This window comes from Acinonyx jubatus, chromosome F2, assembly GCF_027475565.1.
Source record: "Acinonyx jubatus isolate Ajub_Pintada_27869175 chromosome F2, VMU_Ajub_asm_v1.0, whole genome shotgun sequence".
Lineage (NCBI taxonomy): Eukaryota > Metazoa > Chordata > Mammalia > Carnivora > Felidae > Acinonyx > Acinonyx jubatus.
Genome location: NC_069394.1, coordinates 78,121,739 through 78,141,643, shown reverse-complemented (window position 1 = coordinate 78,141,643; position 19,905 = coordinate 78,121,739). Strand labels below are relative to the sequence as shown.

Genomic DNA, 19,905 nt, shown 5'->3' with positions numbered 1-19,905 from the left:
TAGGGATGTCTACCTAATGAAAATGAACAGATGTACTGCAGAAAAAATAATCATCTTTAACAGATAGATGTCATATCCCAAGTTTCTCCACAAGGAAACAAAATGACCAAATAGAAACCTGTGAGAAGTTTGATCTGACTACAATATTAAAAATGAATCCTAGTAAGTCCTCTTTAAATGAAACAGTCTCTTAAAACAGGCTTAGAGACCCTGGGATTTACATCTGCCCAGACAACGGGACAGGAGAGAGCACGAAGGACATAGTAAACAGTTAAAATGTGTTTTGCTTTTTCCTTGTGGTAACTCCTGAGTTTCTACATAAGAAGGCTTTTCATCTTCAAAGACACCAGGGTTTTGTAACTGAGTTTCAGGTCCCACCTTAGGTTCAGATCAAAACTAGCCTTCTCACAGCTTGCTTCAGTATGTTTTTAGCCCACACAAAAGTGTGCATAAAATGATTAAACAGGAACCTCCACGACCTTCAGCAACCACATCTGCTGGTTAACGCTGTCACATAGGACAGCTCATGAACCCATGCCTCCCCCAGAGAGCTTAGACCTTGATCAGAAGGTCTGGCTCAACAAAAGGCAAGAAGAAACGTGCCTACCTGGCCCCCTGGAGGATGCCCTAGGAACTGCAGGGATTCCCGCCAGGGCAGGAGGCGCTGCCTGGGACCCTGCAGGCCAATGCATGCACCAGGGCCCGCAGAGGGCCGCGCTGACGCCCTGAGAAAGGGCAAGGCCGTGTCCTCCTAAGGGGTCCCTGGCATCTAGGGAGCTGTCCAGCCTGGGAAGAGAACTAGGCAGCTCAGCTCCGGAAGGACCTGACATAGAGATTTCTGTGGCTTCCCTGATAGCTTCTGCCCCTTCTGCTGGGGATCTCCACTTCTCAGAAGGTGGAGACCATCATGGGGAGATGGGCTGCCTTCCTGGAGCCTGGGAGAGGCTGATCACCTTCTGCAAGGTTTTTTTGGCCATGGAGGTAATGTCAGCAACCGGACCTGACCCCCCATGATCCAAGAGAGGAAAAGTAAGTGTCCCTTCCAGGAGCCACAGAGCCAAGGCAAGAATGGGAGACGATACACCCACGGGTCAGAAGAGACAGAGAATCAGGGTGAAGGAATTGAAGTCAGGGCAAATGATGCGGAGAAAAGCTTCCTAAAGCTTAATTAGATGATGTTGGAACTAAGAAAGTAAAGAGCAGTTTAAAGGGAGGATAGTTCCTGCTGAGACTGAAATTAATGAATTTGATATCAGTGGTCATATGCAAAAAATACATCAGAACATTTAGCAAAATATAAGAGGTTGAAATAGGAAGGATAAGAAAAAAGATTTGGAGGGTAAATTGTGCAGGCCTGACGCCCAAGGATATTTCGAAAGAAAAAATATATTTTATACAATATTCAAGGAATATACATATATATATATATATATATATATATATATATATATATGTAGTAACTAAGGAATATGAGATTCACACTTCCCTTTGTCGAAGAAACTGCTCACTAAGTTTGAGACTGAGTTGATAAGAAAAACTACATCTAGGCAGAGCGCCTGGGTGGCTCAGTCAGTTAAGCGTCCAACTTCGGCTCGGGTCATGATGTCACGGTCCGTGATTTCGAGCCTTGCATGGGGCTCCGTGCTGATGGCTTTGAGCCTGGAGCCTGCTTCCCATTCTGTGTCTTCCTCTCTCTCTGCCCCTCCCCCACTCATGCTCTGTCTCTCCCCGTCTCTTAAAAATGAGTAAATGTTGGGGCACCTGGGTGGCTCAGTCGGTTGAGCGTCCGACTTCGGCTCAGGTCATGATCTCTCGGTCTGTGAGTTTGAGCCCCGCATCAGGCTCTGTGCTGACAGCTCAGAGCCTGGAGCCCGATTCAGATTCTGTGTCTCCCTCTCTCTCTGCCCCTCCCCTGCTCATGCTCTGTCTCTGTCAAAAATAAATAAACATAAAAAAAAATTAAAAAACAAAAAGAGTAAATGTTAAAAAAATTTTTTTAATTTAAAAAACATATATCCTTTAACAAAGCAACTTTACTTTTTTGTATATAATCCAGCCTGGGGGAATATCAGCGTTGGTATTTAAATGGCTACATAAATGTTGACATATGCAAATATGCCCATTAATGACTTAGGGATATTGATACAATGGTGTGAAACAAACCTAAATGTATGACATAATATGACAAATGACATGCAAACTGAAAATGAAATGCAACTCGATACCCTGAGTTACTGCACCACTTCATAGCCTACACAAACGCACAGCATCACAGCTCTCTAAGTGACATTCAAGTCCCGCGTCCATCTTTTAGGTCTTATGCCTTCTACCTACAAAGAATAATAATATATAGTTATCTAAACCTCAAGTGCATTTACATTATTACTGTTTTGGAATGTGTTTGTGCATTTAGGACAGGAACAATTTCCCCATGATTTTTTTTTTTTTTTTGGTAGTTAAATTCAAATTTGCAACTTTGGATAATCAGTATTCACCAGTAAGCCACTATTTATGGGCAACAGAAGCAAAGAAATCGTCCTGAAAAAATTTTCTTCTTCAAAAGAAATACATAGAGTTTACTTGAGGGTGAGTTTGATAATACCTTTCCTTCTAATAAAGATAAACCACTAAGATTGCCTGGAGCAGCTGTTCAAATCCCAAACAGGGCTCCGTTTTTCTCTAGGACAATGTCGGTTAAAACAATTAAATCACTTAAGCACCCTCACTGTATTCATCTTAATCTGAGAATGAGAGAATCAGAGAAGAGTGAAGAATTCTTCAACAGGAATGAGAACACGAGTAAGACAAGTATAATGATTAGTATAAATAGTGATTTCTAGGTCCTCTCATACATCCTCTCAATACATCCACTAACGCTGAGGTCTGAGCTGGGGACACAATGTGGCTGATACATTTCTGGCCCCAGTTAACGCAGACCACTACAATGTCCGGCCTCAGGAAAAGGACACAGCAACAATCTACAAAACAACTCTCAGTGATTTGAATCATTGTATCTGCCTCTAAACACTTGGATGCTGCTGTTAATTGGGAGATACAAGAAGCTTACGCCATAAATAAGGGGTCCACTTTTGAGCAGTTACCAAATGTCTTTATTCAAAGTCTCTCCTTTTAAAGAACATCTTTTAATTAGTTTTTCTGGGGAAAAAATATGCTTGTGGGTCAAAAACGCAAGGAAATATAAAATCTGCATCTACTTACAAGGGTCCTCACGACAAACATGTTGAGATTCCTCACGCGATGATTTATTTGTCTGCTTAGGTGATTTTGCTCCTGAAATGACTTCTCACCATTGTGGAGGGAAGAGGTGTGTTACCATGTGGCCACGCGTGGTTTTAAGAATGACAGTGCCATAAGGGCACCTGGGTGGCTCGGGGGCTTAGGCATCTGACCAGCTCAGGTCATGATCTCTTGGTCCGCGGGTTCGAGCCCGCGTCGGGCTCTTGTGCTGACAGCTCAGAGCCTGGAGCCTCCTTTGGAATCTGCGTCTCCCTCTCTCTCTGCCCCTCCCCTGCTCACCCTCTGTCTCTGTCTCTCTCAAAAATAAACAAACATTAAAAAAATGTTTTTACATGACAGTGCCATAAAAGAAGATACATCATTTTTCTATCCAACTTCTTGATAGATACTTGCTACTGGTTAATTAATTTCCAGGTATTTTTGAGACGTTATCAGAGAAACAGCATTCTTACTATGACTTAAGACCACAAATTAGGATCTTTTTTATGTTAAAAAAAAAATTTTTTTTTTTGAGAGGGGGAGAGAGAGAGAGAGAGAGAGAAAGTGTATGAGCGCACACGCAAGCGGTGGGGAGGGTCAGAGGGAGAGAGGGAGAATCTTAAGCAGGCTCCGCTGGTTCAGGGTTCCATCTCTTGACCCTTAGATCATGACCTAAACCGAAATCAAGAGTTGGACGCTTAACTGAGTCACCCAGGCGCCCCAGGATCTTAATAATAAGAGTGCTTCACACACTCAAGATTCTCTCCTCCCCTTGTCTGTTAAATCTTTGCATTGCATTTTCCCTAACAAATGTTGCCAGCAAGAAACGCATTACAATTTAAGTAACGAGAGGAGCTCTCCTCTTGGTCCTGAGATGTACGAACTTGGTACACTGGAGCCACAGGGCCGAAGGAAAGGGAGGGTGGAAGAGGCGGGGTGCCCTCATTTGGTGCCCGCCCACAGTCTGTGCTGCGCTCTTGTCCCACGGGTGCTCCAAGGAGACGGTGCTCACAAAGAAAAGAGCTGAGGCCTTCAGGTTGGCCATATATGGGTTTAAATCCCAGCTGGGGAACCTCAGACTCTGTCTTTAGCATCCAGGAGCCTCATTTTCCTCCTTTGTGAAGTGGGGATAATGATACTCACCTTGGAAGACTCACCAAGATTATGAGGTAGGTAGGTGTTATGTATGAATCACCTACCACGGGGCTGGCGGTATGAGAATCTAGAAGAGGCACATGTGGGCATAATGGGACCACAGCTTTTGCTTCCTGGACTTGAGTCATCGCTTCCATCCAGAGCACAGCTATTTTCACCGTGGCCCACACCCTGCCATGCCATCTATTTTTTTCCTCTGTTCAGTGGGCTCGGCGCCCAGTCTGAAGACGGAGGAAACGCAAGAGGAGTGTTACTACTTGCCATTCATCTTGCCGTGCACGTCGCCTCCCTGCGTCCCATGTTTTGGAGAGCCGGAAATATTTCATTATTCCTGGCCATCATCACCAAGAACTTGAGGGGAGGAAAACTACACCTCCCCCCCACAGAACTAAGTGACTTTTTTCTGTCCCCTAAAACCCACCATAGAGAAAAAGGAAACTGATTCGGGTGTCGCTGTGTTTTCGGTTCGACATTCTCTCATATTTTTTTAAATTTTTTGGCTTATTTTTGAGACAGAGAGAGACAGAGTGTGAGTAGAGGAGGGGCAGAGAGAGAGAGAGAGAGAGAGAGAGACTCTGAAGTAGGCTCCAGGCTCTGAACTGTCAGCCCAGAGCCCCAGGAAGGGCTCGAACCCACGAACTGTGAGATCATGTCCTGAGCCGAAGTCGTTATTAAAGGAGAAGAGAGCTACATTTCTTAAGAGTTATTGTGATGACAAAATGCATGCTTATAAAGCACCTTAGTTACAGTTTGGCTCGTGAAACGTGGTATGGTAGATGCGGCAAATGATGTTGTATCACTAGACAAAGTTCTCTATCAGGACATCCCCAAATTTCCAATGAACATGCCTGCGACATCTTAGAGAGACTAAATAGTCTAAATAGCTGAGATGCTATGATTTTTTTTCCTCCTCTCTCTACTCAGCTGACCCCCAGGAAGTAGACGTATGCAGTACCAATGACTGGACTTTGATGTTTGCCATAGTCATCTGAAGGGCACTGAGAACAAGAGGCCAGATGGATGACCAAGTCCCCTCCCCACCTTACTGGGCCCCTCCCCATTATGGCAAGCCCCGCCCCATACTCCCAGGCCCCTCCCCCAATGGCAAGCCCCGCCCCACACTGCTGGGCCCCTCCTTCTATGACAAGCCCCACCCCACTAAGACAAGCCCCGCCCTGCCGGGTCCCTCCCCATGACAAGCCCCGCCCTGCCCTGCCGGGCCCGTCCCCACTCTGAGGAGGCTGGGGGAGATGCACTCTGGCCTTCCCGTGGCCCTCTCCAGCATCCTCCCGACGTCCAAAGGGAGAAGAGCGCAGGCGCGGTCTCCCGCGCGCACCCTTGTGCCAGGGGCGTAGGCCTGGACACCCGGCTGCACACCGGCGCGCCTGCGCAGATCCGCGCTGGCGGCCGCCGCGCACCCACCTTCGCAGCAGTCCTGCCACACGCGCAGATCCACCTGCGGCATCTCGCTGCAGCTCAGGTAGTCCTGCGGGTACCGCGCCTTCACGAACACGTCGGCCTGCACCTGCTGGATGTTGTCGCCGTTGTCGCAGAGCACGCGGCCCAGGGACGCCTGCCTCAGCTGAGTGAGCTGCGCGGGGGTGAACACTCCGGGGTTCTCATACCAGAACCTGGTGGCCAGCAGGGAGAGGCGTGCAGTGAGGCTCCCAGAAGGGCCCTGAGCTGCGGGCCCAGCGGCGACAGCGCAGCGGCAGAGCTCCCTGGGGGCAAAGATACGGAAAGGATTGTCTGCTCTCCAACCAAGCACGCTTTCAACTGCCTCCAGTGTGGATAAAGTCCTTAAATCCCCTGCTTTGAATGATCGCTTTCTATTCACGTTTTACAAAACGATTCAATAAAGCTTTGCAAAGTTAAAAGATAAATAAAGAAAAGCACGTCTTCTAATCTAAAATTCCATAAGCTAGCCTTAGAAATTACCTGAACAATTTTAAGACTGACATGTTTGCCTAAAAGAGAAATAGTGCTTTTTAATCATTAATACATACTAGTTGATTGTATCTATTAGCTAATTAGAATAAACACACTCGATTTTCAATTAAAAAACAAATACAGTTTAAAAACACTATTAAAGTGAGCCCTTGTTCATTCCTTCAGGGAATATTTCCAAGCACTCTTCTCAAGCCAGGCACCCAACAGAAGAGAGGAAGCCAAAGGCCGTTACCATTCACATGGTATATGGGCTGACTTGTGTCCCCTCGAAATTCACATTCGTTGAAATCCTAGCCCCCAGTATTTCAGAATGCGACTTTATTTGCAGACAGGGCCATTAAAGAGGCGGTTAAGTAAAAATAAGGTCATTAGGGTGTCATGGGGGGGAATTACGATTATACTCCATTATGACTACTGTCCTTACAAGGAAAGGAAATACGGACACAGGCCGGTCCAGAAGGAAGACCTTGTCAAGACAAAGGGAGAAGTTAGCCATCTACAAGGCCACAGAGTCCTCAGTAGGGATCAACACCCCCCACCTTGATCCAGTCTCCAGAACTGCAAGACAATATATTCGTTATCTAAACCACCCAGTCTTTTGGACTTGGTTATGGTAGTCCTAGTAAATTAATACACATGGAGAAAACAGTTTATTCAAAAAAAAACCACAAAGCTTTCCGAAATTTGCTTAGTTTTTGACCACATATATTCTTAAATTATTATCGATTGAACATATTAGCACAGCTATGTGCTGCAATAAATCCAGAGTGCCAAAACTAATTTATAAACATTAAAATGAAATACTGTACTCTGAATGTTGGCCAATGTGCAATAAAGGAATTACATCTGTTACTACTTTCTTTATAATATAATTCATAAATAGAAGAGACTGGGAAGAAAAATTTTAAATAAAGAATAATTTGGGGGATGCCTGGCTATGTCAGTCAGTTGAGCTCGACTTTGGCTCAGGTCACCATCTCACAGTTTCATGAGCGCTGACAGTGTAGAGCCTGCTTGAAAGTCTCCCTCTCTCTCTGTACCTCCCCCACTAGCATTCTGCATCTTTCTCAAATTAAATAAACTTTTCTTAAAAAATTAAAAAAATAGTTTTTAGTGTAACTTTAATTAAAAACTAAGTTTTAGGGGAGCCTGGGTGGCTCAGTCGGTTAACTGTCCGACTTCGGCTCAGGTCATGATCTCACAGTCCGTGAGTTTGAGCCCCGCGTCGGGCTCTGTGCTGACAGCTCAGAGCCTGGAGCCTGCTTTGGATTCTGTGTCTCCCCCTCTCTCTGACCCTCCCCCGTTCATGCTCTGTCTCTCTCTGTCTCAAAAATAAACAAACACTGAAAAAAAAATTAAAAAAAAACCTAAGTTTTAGGCAGTGTTTAAGTCCTTCGTATAAATATATAATCGCTGTGATAATACAGAACGTTGAACTGTCGAACAGGTTCACAAGAATCCTAGCCCTTACTCAAGACTATACTAACGATCCAGAAGATACAGCGAGGGCCCCGGAACACAGTTGGTTTAAGTAACAAAGGAGAGCTAATAGTGTGTCCCATGCCAACTCGGCAGGGGCTGCTTAGTTTTTCAGTTTTCTTCGTTTTTATCCCTGGCTAGCCTTGCAACAAAGAGATTACACTAACTTCCGTCTCCTGCCAGCTGTCATAATTTCATAAACTCAAGTTGATCCACAGTAGATACTTCAGACAAACCAAGAGATTTTTAGGAAGAAGCCCCATTTATTCTTCCACTAGTAAGTGCCCTCAGCACACAGTTCTGCGAGGAGGTCTGGTCTTGGGTCAACCGGTCTCCCACGAGGATGAAGGGATGGGGCCTCAAGCCCGCTGTGAACTCCTGCACCACCAACATCATTTACACTTGCCACAATCTATGCACCCGGGGTACTACTGTTCGATGGACTGTATGTACATATGAGGCAACAGGTTTCAGGTGATACGCTGTGCACGTCATAGTCCAGGGCATTCTTTAAAATGTTTTTTTAACGTTTATTCATTTTTTGAGAGACAGAGAGAGACGGAGCATGAGCAGGGAAGGGGCAGAGAGAGAGAGAGGAACACAGAATCCAAAGCAGGCTCCAGGCTCTAAGCTGTCAGCACAGAGCCCGACGCGGGGCTCGAACTCACGGACCGGGAGATCATGATCTGAGCCAAAGTCGGACGCTTAACCGACTGAGCCACCCAGGCACCTCTGGTGCATTCTTTTAACTACTGACTTCTATGCCCTTCCTAGTCAGTCTATTTCTTCCTTCCTTACAAAGATTTACAAGAACTTATAAAAATGAATGCCATCTGGTATTATCAGTGGTCAGAAAAATTCTGTGACCAGATGCCATTTGTTATTTCTCATATTCAATATATTTTAAACCATAGGAAGTACAGACTCATAATGCATGATTTGGGAGAAAAACCCAATTTTGTTATCTTCGAGAAGTATAACATAATTCTTCACCTATCTCCATCTCTTAGCCGCTGAAACTGGGTAACAAACAGGCACATAAGTGTTGGTCCGACTCTCGTACCAGGGATCAGGTCTTCAACCATGAGGGCGGGCCAGAGGTCAATGTTGCCTGGAGAGCCGTACAACCTGAAACCAAGCAGACAGACATCACACGCTGGACTGGCAAAGTGACACTCACAGTATTATTTATACTAAGGACTGCAAAGCAATTTTTGCATTTTATATACACTAAAAACAAAGGCAGAGATGATTTTTATTCTCATTTCACAGGCAACAACGTTGAGATGACGGAAGAATTCAGGGATCACCCAGTTGGCCAGGAACAGAGCAGTGGCCCAATTAAGAGCATTTAACACCATTCATGTAAGATGTACTGCGTTCTTCTTTCTAATTATCCTGTAAGTATATGGAATATAACTCTGTGTGTGTGTGTGTGTGTGTGTGTTTGCAGATCTATATCCAACTAATTCTTCTAGAAACATGTAGCAAATACACTAAGCATTAAAAAATTTCCATGTCAGTGTATTTGATAGTTATGCTAAACAGAGTGAAAAAATAGTTTGTGGAAATAATTTACTGTGTTAGATAAATTTCTTTCTTGCTAAAAAGATAATGATCCTTAGGGGCGCCTGGGTGGCTCAGTCGGTTGGGCGTCCGACTTCGGCCCAGGTCATGATCCCGTGCTTTGTGGGTTCGAGCTCCGCATCGGGCTCTGTGCTGACAGCTCGGAGCCCGGAGCCTGCTTCTGATTCCGTGTCTCCCTCTCTCTCTGTCCCTCCCCCCACTCCATCTCTCTGTCTCCCAAAAAATACATTAAAAAAAAAATCAAAATAAAAAGATAATGATCCTTAGATTTGGGATTTGAAGTGATTTTTAAAATTTAAAAACTATCATAATGCTAATGATAATTTAAGCCAAACAGCTTTGGACACACCATCCACTTAAAGAAAGAAAACATGACCAGTACTCATGAGACTCCATGTGAGAGCTGCTGAGACCGTCTTTCCCTGTCTCCTAAACATGGGAACAACTTGACCTGTCCTTAACACTTTATTTCATGCGTACAATTCCATGGACTCCATATACTTTAGCTTCATATGCTTTAACCTTGGCACAAATGGAAACATAATGTTCATACTTCTTTTCACACCACAGTTTATTTGGAGATTCGTCCTGTTGCTGTACCCCCCTGCAGCTAGTTCCTTTTCTCAGCCCTAGAGCAGCCCCTTGGATACTCTTCCGATTTAGTCGTCCATTCTACTGGTGATGAATATTTGTGGTTTGCAACATTTTACTGTGAACGCTCTCACCCATGTTTCTTCATACGGACAGAGGTCTCTCTAGACTAGGAAATTTTTATGACAAAGGATACGATAGCAAATATTTTCAGTGTGTGTGCCACATTTTGCCATTAGTCAACTCTTCCCTTTTTCACCAGAGCAGCCAAAGATAGCATATAAAAAAATGGACGTGGTTGTGTTCCAATAAACCTTTCTTTACAAAAGCAGGCGGTGGGTGAGATTTGGCCAATGGGCTGTGGTTTGCGGATCCCTGCTCTAGAACATGCCAACACTAACTTTTAATTTTAACAGATGCACACACTTTTAATTTTAATAGATAATGCCAAACTGCCTAAAATATATGTACAGTTCATACGCTCATAATAAGCATATAGAAGTTGTATGTGATACATATCCACATGCGTATCTTCAACTTTAATAGGTAGTGCCCTTGGCACATTGAATTTCTTCAATATTTTTTTTGAGTTTAGTTCAGTGTCATTGCTGCTACCCTTCTTCCTCCTTCTCCTACCTCCTCCTCCTTCCCCCTCCCCCTGATCTTCTCCTCCTGCATCTTTTTTCTTACTTTCTGATGATAGCTGGGCTTTTATATCTCCAAGTACTTGTCTGAGTGTTTCAGTGCTTGTTTAATTCAGATTCAAGTGTTGCATTATAGATTCCTTCTGTTTCCATTTTTTCCCCCTGGGATAATTTTTCTCTGTAATGTATTGATTTGCATTTCTGTTTTCTTGCTCCGTAGCTTTATTTGAAAGAAGTCCCCCGCCCCCTCTTCTCCCAGGCATTTCATGAAGTGGATTTCCAGTTGGGCAGCATACCGTTCTGTCACTGCCGTGCAGTCGTGCAATCGTTGATTGCAGTGTTGGTGGCAACAGGGGAGAGCAGGCACTGGCACGCTTTATTTCTCTTTCATTCCTTAGGTATTCTTCATTTCACTTCATTCTACTTTAGCTTCCTGTCGGATATGAAGGGGCACTGTCCCCTCTCTCCTTATCTCCTTTGGTCCCTAAAAATGGTTATCTCTGGTTACTTTCGGCCCTGGGATTGGTGTAGACACCAGAGCTGTATTTGGAGCCATATTTGGTGATGTAGACTTAGCACTTACTGTTGGACTTTGTCCTTCTAGAGAGATTTCTTTTTTCCTGTAGTTCACATATGCCGATTCCCTTTCGTTGGTCCACAGAGATTTTTGAATGCTCCAGCCTTCTCTCCACACCCACACTTGCATGGAGGTGGAGCTCCAATGGAAGTTCTGTTGGAAGCTGGGGATTATTTTCAAACTTGAAGCAATTTGAAATTGATGCCATTGTTGTCTCCTACGAATTCTGAATGTATAAGTCATGTGTTTTTGGATGTGTCTTCTTTGCAGTCTCGTAGTTTTGTAGGAGGCCACGTTAAGAGATGCCGAATCAAAGAATCAAATGACCACTGTTTTTCTAAGGCTAACTTGACAATATGTCTCCTTTGTAGAATTTGTGCTCATCTGATGGGTGTGAATAGGTGTTTCCCTAGGATTTTCATTATCTTGATTATTTAGTTGGGCATCTGCTACGTATTGATTGAGCTTTTTTTTTTTACATAAAATGCCTATTTACACTATGCCTTTTTCCCATCTTCCTATTGGGTGGTGTTCTTCTTTCTCACTTTAGGAGTTCTGTATATATTCTGGATGCTAATGCATGGTTATCTATGTTCAAATGTATTCCTCCAAATTTGGGACCTTTTTTATTAATCCCTCTCATTATGTTAGACTTTGATGAAAGTATTTTTTTGAATTTAAGGTCAATTTTCTCAATTTTTTGTAGGTGGCATTTTTTTAAATTTTACTTAAAAAAACATTTTCTTCCCCAATGCCATAAAGATATTCTGACTTTTTTTTTTAAGTTTTAAACTTCTGCCTCTCAGAGGTAAGCCCTTCATCTATTTGGAATTGATTTTCATATGTCATGTGAGATAGGAATCCATAATCATTTTTACCCATGGATAGCCAATTTTTACTGCACCACTTACTGAGAATGTTCTCATTTCTCACTAATTTGCCCGGCAGTACTTTCAAATATCATGGTTCCACGTGTAAGCACATTTCTTTCTGTGGCTTTCTATTCTACCAGTCTTTCCGTCTATTCGTGAATCAATATCACACTATGTTAATTACTAAAAGCTGTATAATAAGTGTTGCTAACTGGAACATCAAATCACTCAGTTAGATCCTTCTTGGCCATTTTCTCTATGAAGTTCATTTTAAAATCAGCTTGTGGATGCCACAACAAAAAACTATTAAGATCTTAATTGGAATTACAATAAATACATCATTTTAGGAGAATACTGACACATTTGAATTATTGAATATTGCTTCTCCTGAATGAGATACATGACTCTATTTCTTACGTGTTCTCTAGAAACAATACGATATTCTTTCCTAACGTATTGCACAACTTTCGTTAGTCTTTTCTCCTCATTTGGTATCACAATTTGACTTTTCCTATATTCCTTATATGTAGAGAACTTGCAAAAAATAATTATGACAGTTTTATTTTATCCTTTCCAGTAGTTACCTCTTTCTAATTTTATTGTCTTCACTATGGTTTCCATACAACTTTGAATATTAACCATGGTAGCTGGCATACTTGTCTTATTCGTGTGTTCCAATGAAATGTTTCTGGGGCTCCTGGGTGGCTCAGGCGGTTACGCCTCCCATTCTTGCTTTCCGCTCAGGTCATGATCTAACAATCAAGAGATGGCAGAACCTGAGTGGGGCATGGAGCCTGCTTAAGAGTCTCTCTCTTTCTCTCTCTCTCTGTCTCTCTTTCTCCCCCTTCCCCTCCCCTGTTCTCTTGCACTCTCTTCCTCTCTCTCTCAAAAAAAAAAAGTCTGTGAATTGTTAAGAGCTCATAAAAGAAAAGGTAGTTTGAGGTTTTAGAAATTAGAACATTGAACTTTCTCATAGAGTGTAACCGTGGCTTTGTTAATGTCAGTCCTTTGATATGGATTTGTTTTTCACCTTTTTTTAAAAAAAAAATTTTTTTTTAACGTTTATTTATTTTTGAGACAGAGAGAGACAGAGCATGAACGGGGGAGGGGCAGAGAGAGAGGGAGACACAGAATCGGAAGCAGGCTCCAGGCTCTGAGCCATCAACCCAGAGCCCGAGGCGGGGCTTGAACTCACGGACCGCCAGATCGTGACCTGAGCTGAAGTCGGAGGCTTAACCGACTGAGCCACCCAGGCGCCCCTGTTTTTCACCTTTTAACCAATCCACTCCTATCCGTATTGTAACTTACTGCTTTTATTGTGGCTCACTGCATAGCTCCAGGAAACACTATGAGCCTTTTAAAGACACTTAGTATAGGTACCAACCATATTGGTTGGTACCGCATTAGAGGGAGGTCTGAAATCAGTAAGTTCTCCAAACCCATTCATCTGCATTACTCAGGAGAATGTCAGCTCTAGTTTTTTAATTTTTAAAATTCTAGGCCTCGTATTTCTTCTTTCTTGGTTATAATTAGTCCCTAGTAAGACTATAAACCAGCTTCTATGTTTAATTTCTTTGGTATATCAATTCACTTTTTTTTTTTTTCAACGTTTATTTATTTTTGGGACAGAGAGAGACAGAGCATGAACGGGGGAGGGTCAGAGAGAGAGGGAGACACAGAATCAGAAACAGGCTCCAGGCTCTGAGCCATCAGCCCAGAGCCTGACGCGGGGCTCGAACTCCCGGACCGCGAGATCGTGACCTGGCTGAAGTCGGACGCTTAACCGAGGCGCCACCCTGGGCGCCACCCAGGCGCCCCAATTCACTTTTTTTTTTAATGTTTTAATGTTTTATTTTTTGAGAGACAGAGAGTGAGAGAGCGAGAGAGTGAGAGAGAGAGAGAGCAGGCGAGGGGCAGAGCGAGAGGGAGACACAGAATCCGAAACAGGCTCCAGGGTCCGAGCTGTCAGCACAGAGCCCGACGTGGGGCTCAAACCCATGGATGTGAGATCATGACCTGAAGTCAGTCGGTCAACTGACTGAGCCACCCAGGCGCCCCTCAATTCACTTCTTCAATTTCCTCCCCAAAGCTAATACTCAAACACTCAACAACGTTTGTTCCATACTTGAAAGGAGTAACCCAACACAAAGGCGGCATGGTTATGACTGTAAAAAGTCACATAATCTGGGACGGCACCTGATCAGTGCTGCTCCTACACTGACAACAGCAGTGACACCACCCTCCTTGGTGTGCAGTGCGGGAGCAAACTGGAACGTTCCAGGTGCTTGGGATCATAACGTTGGCCTAAGTGGCACATTAGTGTGCAATGCCCAAAGCAAGTGTGAAAACCGTCTTCACGGTCTCCAAGCTCTGCTAATGTAACATTTAACTGTGTTTAATAGAATTTAGCTTCTAACCTTTCCCATCACTGCAAAACAAGCCAGACACAGACTGAGAAGGGTAAATAAACAAAGTCCAGCTACGCTGAGAGTGGTATTTATATTACAATTCTGATGCACAAAGAGCTGAAAGAAAAGATCTGCAAACCTCGGCATGAACGATTGCACGCCCCAAAGATGACAGCGTCCATCTTTATCTAATTTCCTAACAACAGTCTGACTTCGAGTCTGCTTTAGAAGGAGGAATAATAAGACCTTTCAGTTGGATGGCTCTGACAGACACCAGGGGAGAAGGTCCTGTATAGAATTTTTTTTTTCAGGGCTCTCCATGGTTCCTGATTCAAAGTGAAAAACAGATAATGTAGCAAGATATAATTTTACTGAAACAAATACAAGGCTTTACCACAAACACTAAGGAATGGTGCCTTGGGAGAAGGTGTCCTTGGGGAAAAGCTTTCCGACCCTCTTCTGAATTTTTAGAACAAATGTGATCATTTAGTAGCTTTTGGAGAGAAAAATACGAAACGTGTCCTTCAAAAAAGCAGCATGCCCTTGTGTACTCTCACACAAAATAAAAAATTCCTTCTGCCTCAGGATGATTGCTTCAATTTGACAGAAGCAAATGACAAAACCATTAAAGAAATTAAAACAATGAGCACATACTACGTCACCAGTGTGACTAGTCGCATCAGACACATCGTCCAATGTAACTTTATGGTTGACTTAAAGTCACCTAAACACCAGAAAGAAATGTGAGTTCCTTAACGGGGAGGTGAAATTCCTCAAAAAAACTTTTTAACGGAAGCTTATCTCAGGACTGTACCTGCTTCCTGAAAGATTTTAATGACATCATATTTTTTTTTCTTTTAAAATTCCTCTACAATTGAGATTTTATGCATTTTGGAGCACCATAAAGCTCTGTCTTTAAGAAACATTACCTCTGTAATGGAAATAGCACAGAAAATTAGGCAAAGGGGGAAAATAAAGTATCACTTTTTTTGAACAAATATATAATACAATCCATTTTTTGCTTTCACAAGAAGAGGAACTTTTCTTGCTACTACAACTTTGTATGAAGAAAATCATCTAAGCTACTTTACGTAATACTTTATAGAGAACTAAAAATGCTAATAGTCATCAAATTTTCAGAAGCAGAGTACAGAGTATAAAAGACTAATTATATATTTATAGTTTATATATAAATATATGTACACATATATATAATCTATATATTATATATTTATAAGACTCTAATTATATATTTTATAATAATAAAAATAATCATTGAAACTCTATCTTGCGATCAGTTAGGAGAAAAGCGAAAGAGAAGGGGCAAAAGACTAGAATAAAGAATAGAAAGAAACAGAAGAACAAAAGCATAAAACCAAAGCAGAGAATCCAGAGCAAGACAGAGATACTGCAGTCATGGAGTCATGGAGACTAGGAAGGACTCCCTCACGTGAAAAGGACAGGTTTGTCCCCATCAGAAACTCATGCACATGGAACAGTAACATATTTGAAAAACATTCCTCAAGAGTATCTTGCATGAAAATAATATCCGCAAATTTACGGCATGGCAACTAGTAACAATTAAATCCCTCCTCTATTTTACCCCAGTGGTAGCCGTAGATGAGAAATTTGCTTTTTTGGTATATTTTTCACAGTCAGGATAAAATACAAATACTGAACAAAACATTTTTATTAATTCTACTCACATAGTAGCAACCCTTTGAAATCTCTGGCTCTAAGAAGTGTTCTCTTTTTATTTAAAAGATTCCTTAACAAGTAAGTATTGGATGTTAAAGACACGAAAAGCCCTAAAGAGACTTTTCATCATATCATAACCAGGGACACAGAAAAATAAGTTGAAGAGGAAAGGAAATGCACTTTTCACTGCATGAGAAAATATTACTGAATGTCATGTCTACAAACCACATAAAATTATCTAATATACATCCTGTGGTAAGCATCCCACACTTAAGGAAATACAGTAATAAGCTACTGGTTTAATTCTGATTATGACATATACACAATGAACCCTTTGTTAAAAAAAAATTTTTAAGTGTTTATTTATTTTTGAGACAGACAGAGCATGAGAGGGGCAGACAGAGAGGGAGACACAGAATCTGAAGCAGGCTCCAGGCTCTGAGTTCTCAGACCCTGATGGGCTCGAACCCACGAGCCGTGAGATCATGACCTGAGCCGAAGTCAGAAACTCGACTGACTGAGCCACCCAGGTGCCCCAACCCTTTTTATAATCCACAAATTCTTAATAACTTCTGGAGTTTTCTAAACACTAGTCTGGAATTAAGAATAGAACTAATTGACAGACTCTGGTCTAAAATGCACAGGCCCACCAGAAGGCCTAAACAGGTGTTTAAAACACAAACTGTAGTATATAAAAGTGTATCCACAAAAATGGAGATTTCTTCTAAGTCTCCAAAGTCTTGCTCCATATGTCATTGTAGTTGTAGCAAGACAGATAGATTAGATTAGACAGATGGAAGATAGATAATAGATAGACAAATAGATGGAGAGTAGATAGATAAATAGGTAGACGATATAGATAGAAAGGTATGGATAGATAGCTTATAGGTAGGTAGGTAGGTAGGTAGATAGACAGATATAGAGTAGATGGAGGAGAGTCTTTTCTACATGTCGGTTCAGTGATAAACATTTTTATTACCCTACTTGATCTTAACTGTAAACATTTGATTTATAAATTTCATTTGTGTCTCCAAAGCTGCAAAACAATTTTGGTTTGGTACTCCGTCTGCCCCTCCTCCACTCTGATCCATTACTATTTTAGACGTTCTCCACCCAAATCCAACTTCCCGTTGCTCTACCCTTGCACCTTCACAGATGACCGTGACCCTTCTTCACAGAGGAACTAAAACCCACCACAAACTCTGACACTGCTAACATCTCATCATCTTCACCTCCTCTTACAAGTCTCCCTTCGAGACAACATTCTAAAATGGTGAGAATTCGCAAATTACAAGAATAAGCAGTCCCCATTTTGTATCTCCTACCACTCGCTTTTCCCACATGGCAACATGGCGCATTGCAATGAAATTCAAAGGCCACGTAAACTACCGGTAATAGAGCCTTCCCGGGTTTCCAGATGGGACTAGTTGTAGTGAGGGGTCATGAGGAGGTCGCCTCTGGTGTGCGAAGCCCAATGAAATGGGAGCGACTGCTGGTTGCCATGAGAACCACATCCAGAAGAATTCTGAGGTCATATCCGGGTTCAGCATGAAAGAGTCTGTGAGAGTCCAGCAGTGTTTGTCACAGAGGTAACAGAAGGGGACTGGTCACACAACGGCTAGTTATTTGCCTTTTGCACTAGAATATTGGCTGTGTGCCTGTTATTAAGCAAATAGCAAGGACAGACCAGACAGTTCATAAATACTTATTAATTAGCTTAATTAATAATTGAACGCACTGGTGAATATAATGGTCAAAGATGTTTCTATTCCCTGAATACTAAGAATTATGCTGCCGTTGTTGTTATTGTAGGTGTTGTGGCTGTTAGGACTTTCATCTTGAATGTGTATTCAATTTTACCAAATGTCACTTTGTCACATTCTCAGATGATTGTATGGGTTTTATAACTGGACATTCTATTGTGATCATTATATTGATACTGACGCATTCTTACATTCCTGAAATCATCTCTCCTTTAATTATGTTATTCTATTACTATTCGTGATTTGATGGAGAAGCACTTTAAACATTTTTCATTCCTTACCAAAAAAGAGATACTAGGATATGATTTTATTGATGTTGTCTTAAGGTTGATTACCAGAGGTCTGCTGGTTTCATCCAATAAACTGAGTAGAGTTTCATCTCTTTATATATTCCACAATACAATGTGCTCCTTACAATTTGAGTTTGCCTTACTTAGAGCCCAGAGACTATTTGGTTGCTTTTCTCTGACGATTTCAAATTTCTAAAGGCTCTAATTTGGCATTGTATTTTTCATCATCCTAAGATCAATTAAGAAATTATTTATGTAATAAGACTTTCAAAATTATTTTCATAAAAATAAAAGCAGCAATTTTTTAAAAAGTCTGCTTATTTTGTGTTTTTATTGTTTCTAGCAATTGGATATATTAATTACTCTCAGTTTTTACATTTCCACTTTATTAATTTTTGCTTTTATATTTATTCTTTCCAACTTCAGTTAGACACTTAACATGAGTCAGCCATTAATAAATGTCTGCCAAGTTCAGCCTGTGAGATTTGTGGTTGTTGATGACCATAACCTAGCCCATCTTAACCATGCAGGCTTCAAAGACACAGGTTTGTTTTATACTCTAAGTTAGGTAGGCAGTAGATGGGTACATTGCTCATTCAATCTGAGGACTGAAGTCTTTCAATTCTGTAACTCTTCTCCCATTAACTCTTCCATTGTGTCTTGCCTGCATTCCTTTCTCTATCTTTTGAAATGTCTATAAATATTTGGCATTTGCAATCTTTCTCCATGTCTGTTATTTTTTTTTTTGAGAGAGAGAGAGAGAGAGATAATGAGCAAGGGAGGGGCAGAGAGAGAGAGAGAGAGAGAGAGAGAGGGAGAGAATATCCCAAGCAGGCTCCATGCTGAGTGTGAGCCCAATTTGGGGCTCAGTCCCATGACTTGCACTGAAACCAAGAGGTCGGACACTCAACCGATGAGCCACCCAGGCACCCCGTGTTTTTGAATCTTTCTTATGATTTATTCTTTTTATCAGTTAGTATTACACGCTGAATGATCCCTTTGAGTTTCTCTTCCAGTTCATTAATTCTTTATTCTAAGTAGTTGTATATCATGTTTGAAAATTCTATTTATTTTTCAAATATCTGTATTTCTTACATTTTCCTTTTGTTTTAATGTGGTATCTATTCATTCCTTTACTTATTTAATTACTTTCACAGTATCTTTTAACATGGTATCTACACATTCTTTTACTTACTTAATTACCTTTACAGTATCTTTCATACTGACCTCATCTCCCTTGATTTCGCATCCTGATTCTTTGTTTTGTTTTGTTTTGTTTTACTGCTTTTCATTTGTTCTCATCTCTGGCTATCTTCTGGCTATTTACTTACCCCATCAGTTTTTAACTGGTGTGCATATGTGACGGAGACAACATCCTAGGAGTCTGTTTTGTCTTTCCGCTGATTGTCCGTACACGTCAGCTTGTGGAAAACCTACACGGAGATTTCACCCAAGCTTTTGCCACGATCTTCATGGTCTCACACATCCCGGGGGTGGTCTCCACGCTGCTGCTCTTTCCAGCATCACGGCATCTGAGTAAATTCACATTTCTCTCCTGTGTAACACAGGCTTTCAGAAATATTCCACAAAGCCTCGTGTTCCATTCCAGCATCAACCCCTGACGGAAAGTGCTTTTCTCATTCCCTTCATCCTT

The 19,905-nt window shown here is 41.9% G+C and overlaps 1 protein-coding gene across 14 annotated transcripts in view; it reads right to left on the bottom strand.

Moving 5' to 3' along the window:
• PXDNL (peroxidasin like) overlaps positions 1-19,905 on the bottom strand; it is a 446,099-nt gene that overhangs the window by 59,158 nt on the left and 367,036 nt on the right. For 10 of the 14 annotated variants that reach the window (XM_053208345.1, XM_053208348.1, XM_027042824.2 and 7 more), the window contains 2 exons: positions 8,815-8,949; positions 5,815-6,113 (listed from right to left, as the gene is read on the bottom strand). In XM_053208345.1, coding sequence (XP_053064320.1) covers positions 5,815-6,113; positions 8,815-8,949 — 434 coding nt within the window. Of the gene's footprint in view, positions 1-5,814; positions 6,114-8,814; positions 8,950-19,582; positions 19,784-19,905 lie in introns of those variants that run through there. The other 4 variants (XR_008292690.1, XM_027042825.2, XM_053208354.1 and 1 more) reach the window with 4 other exon arrangements.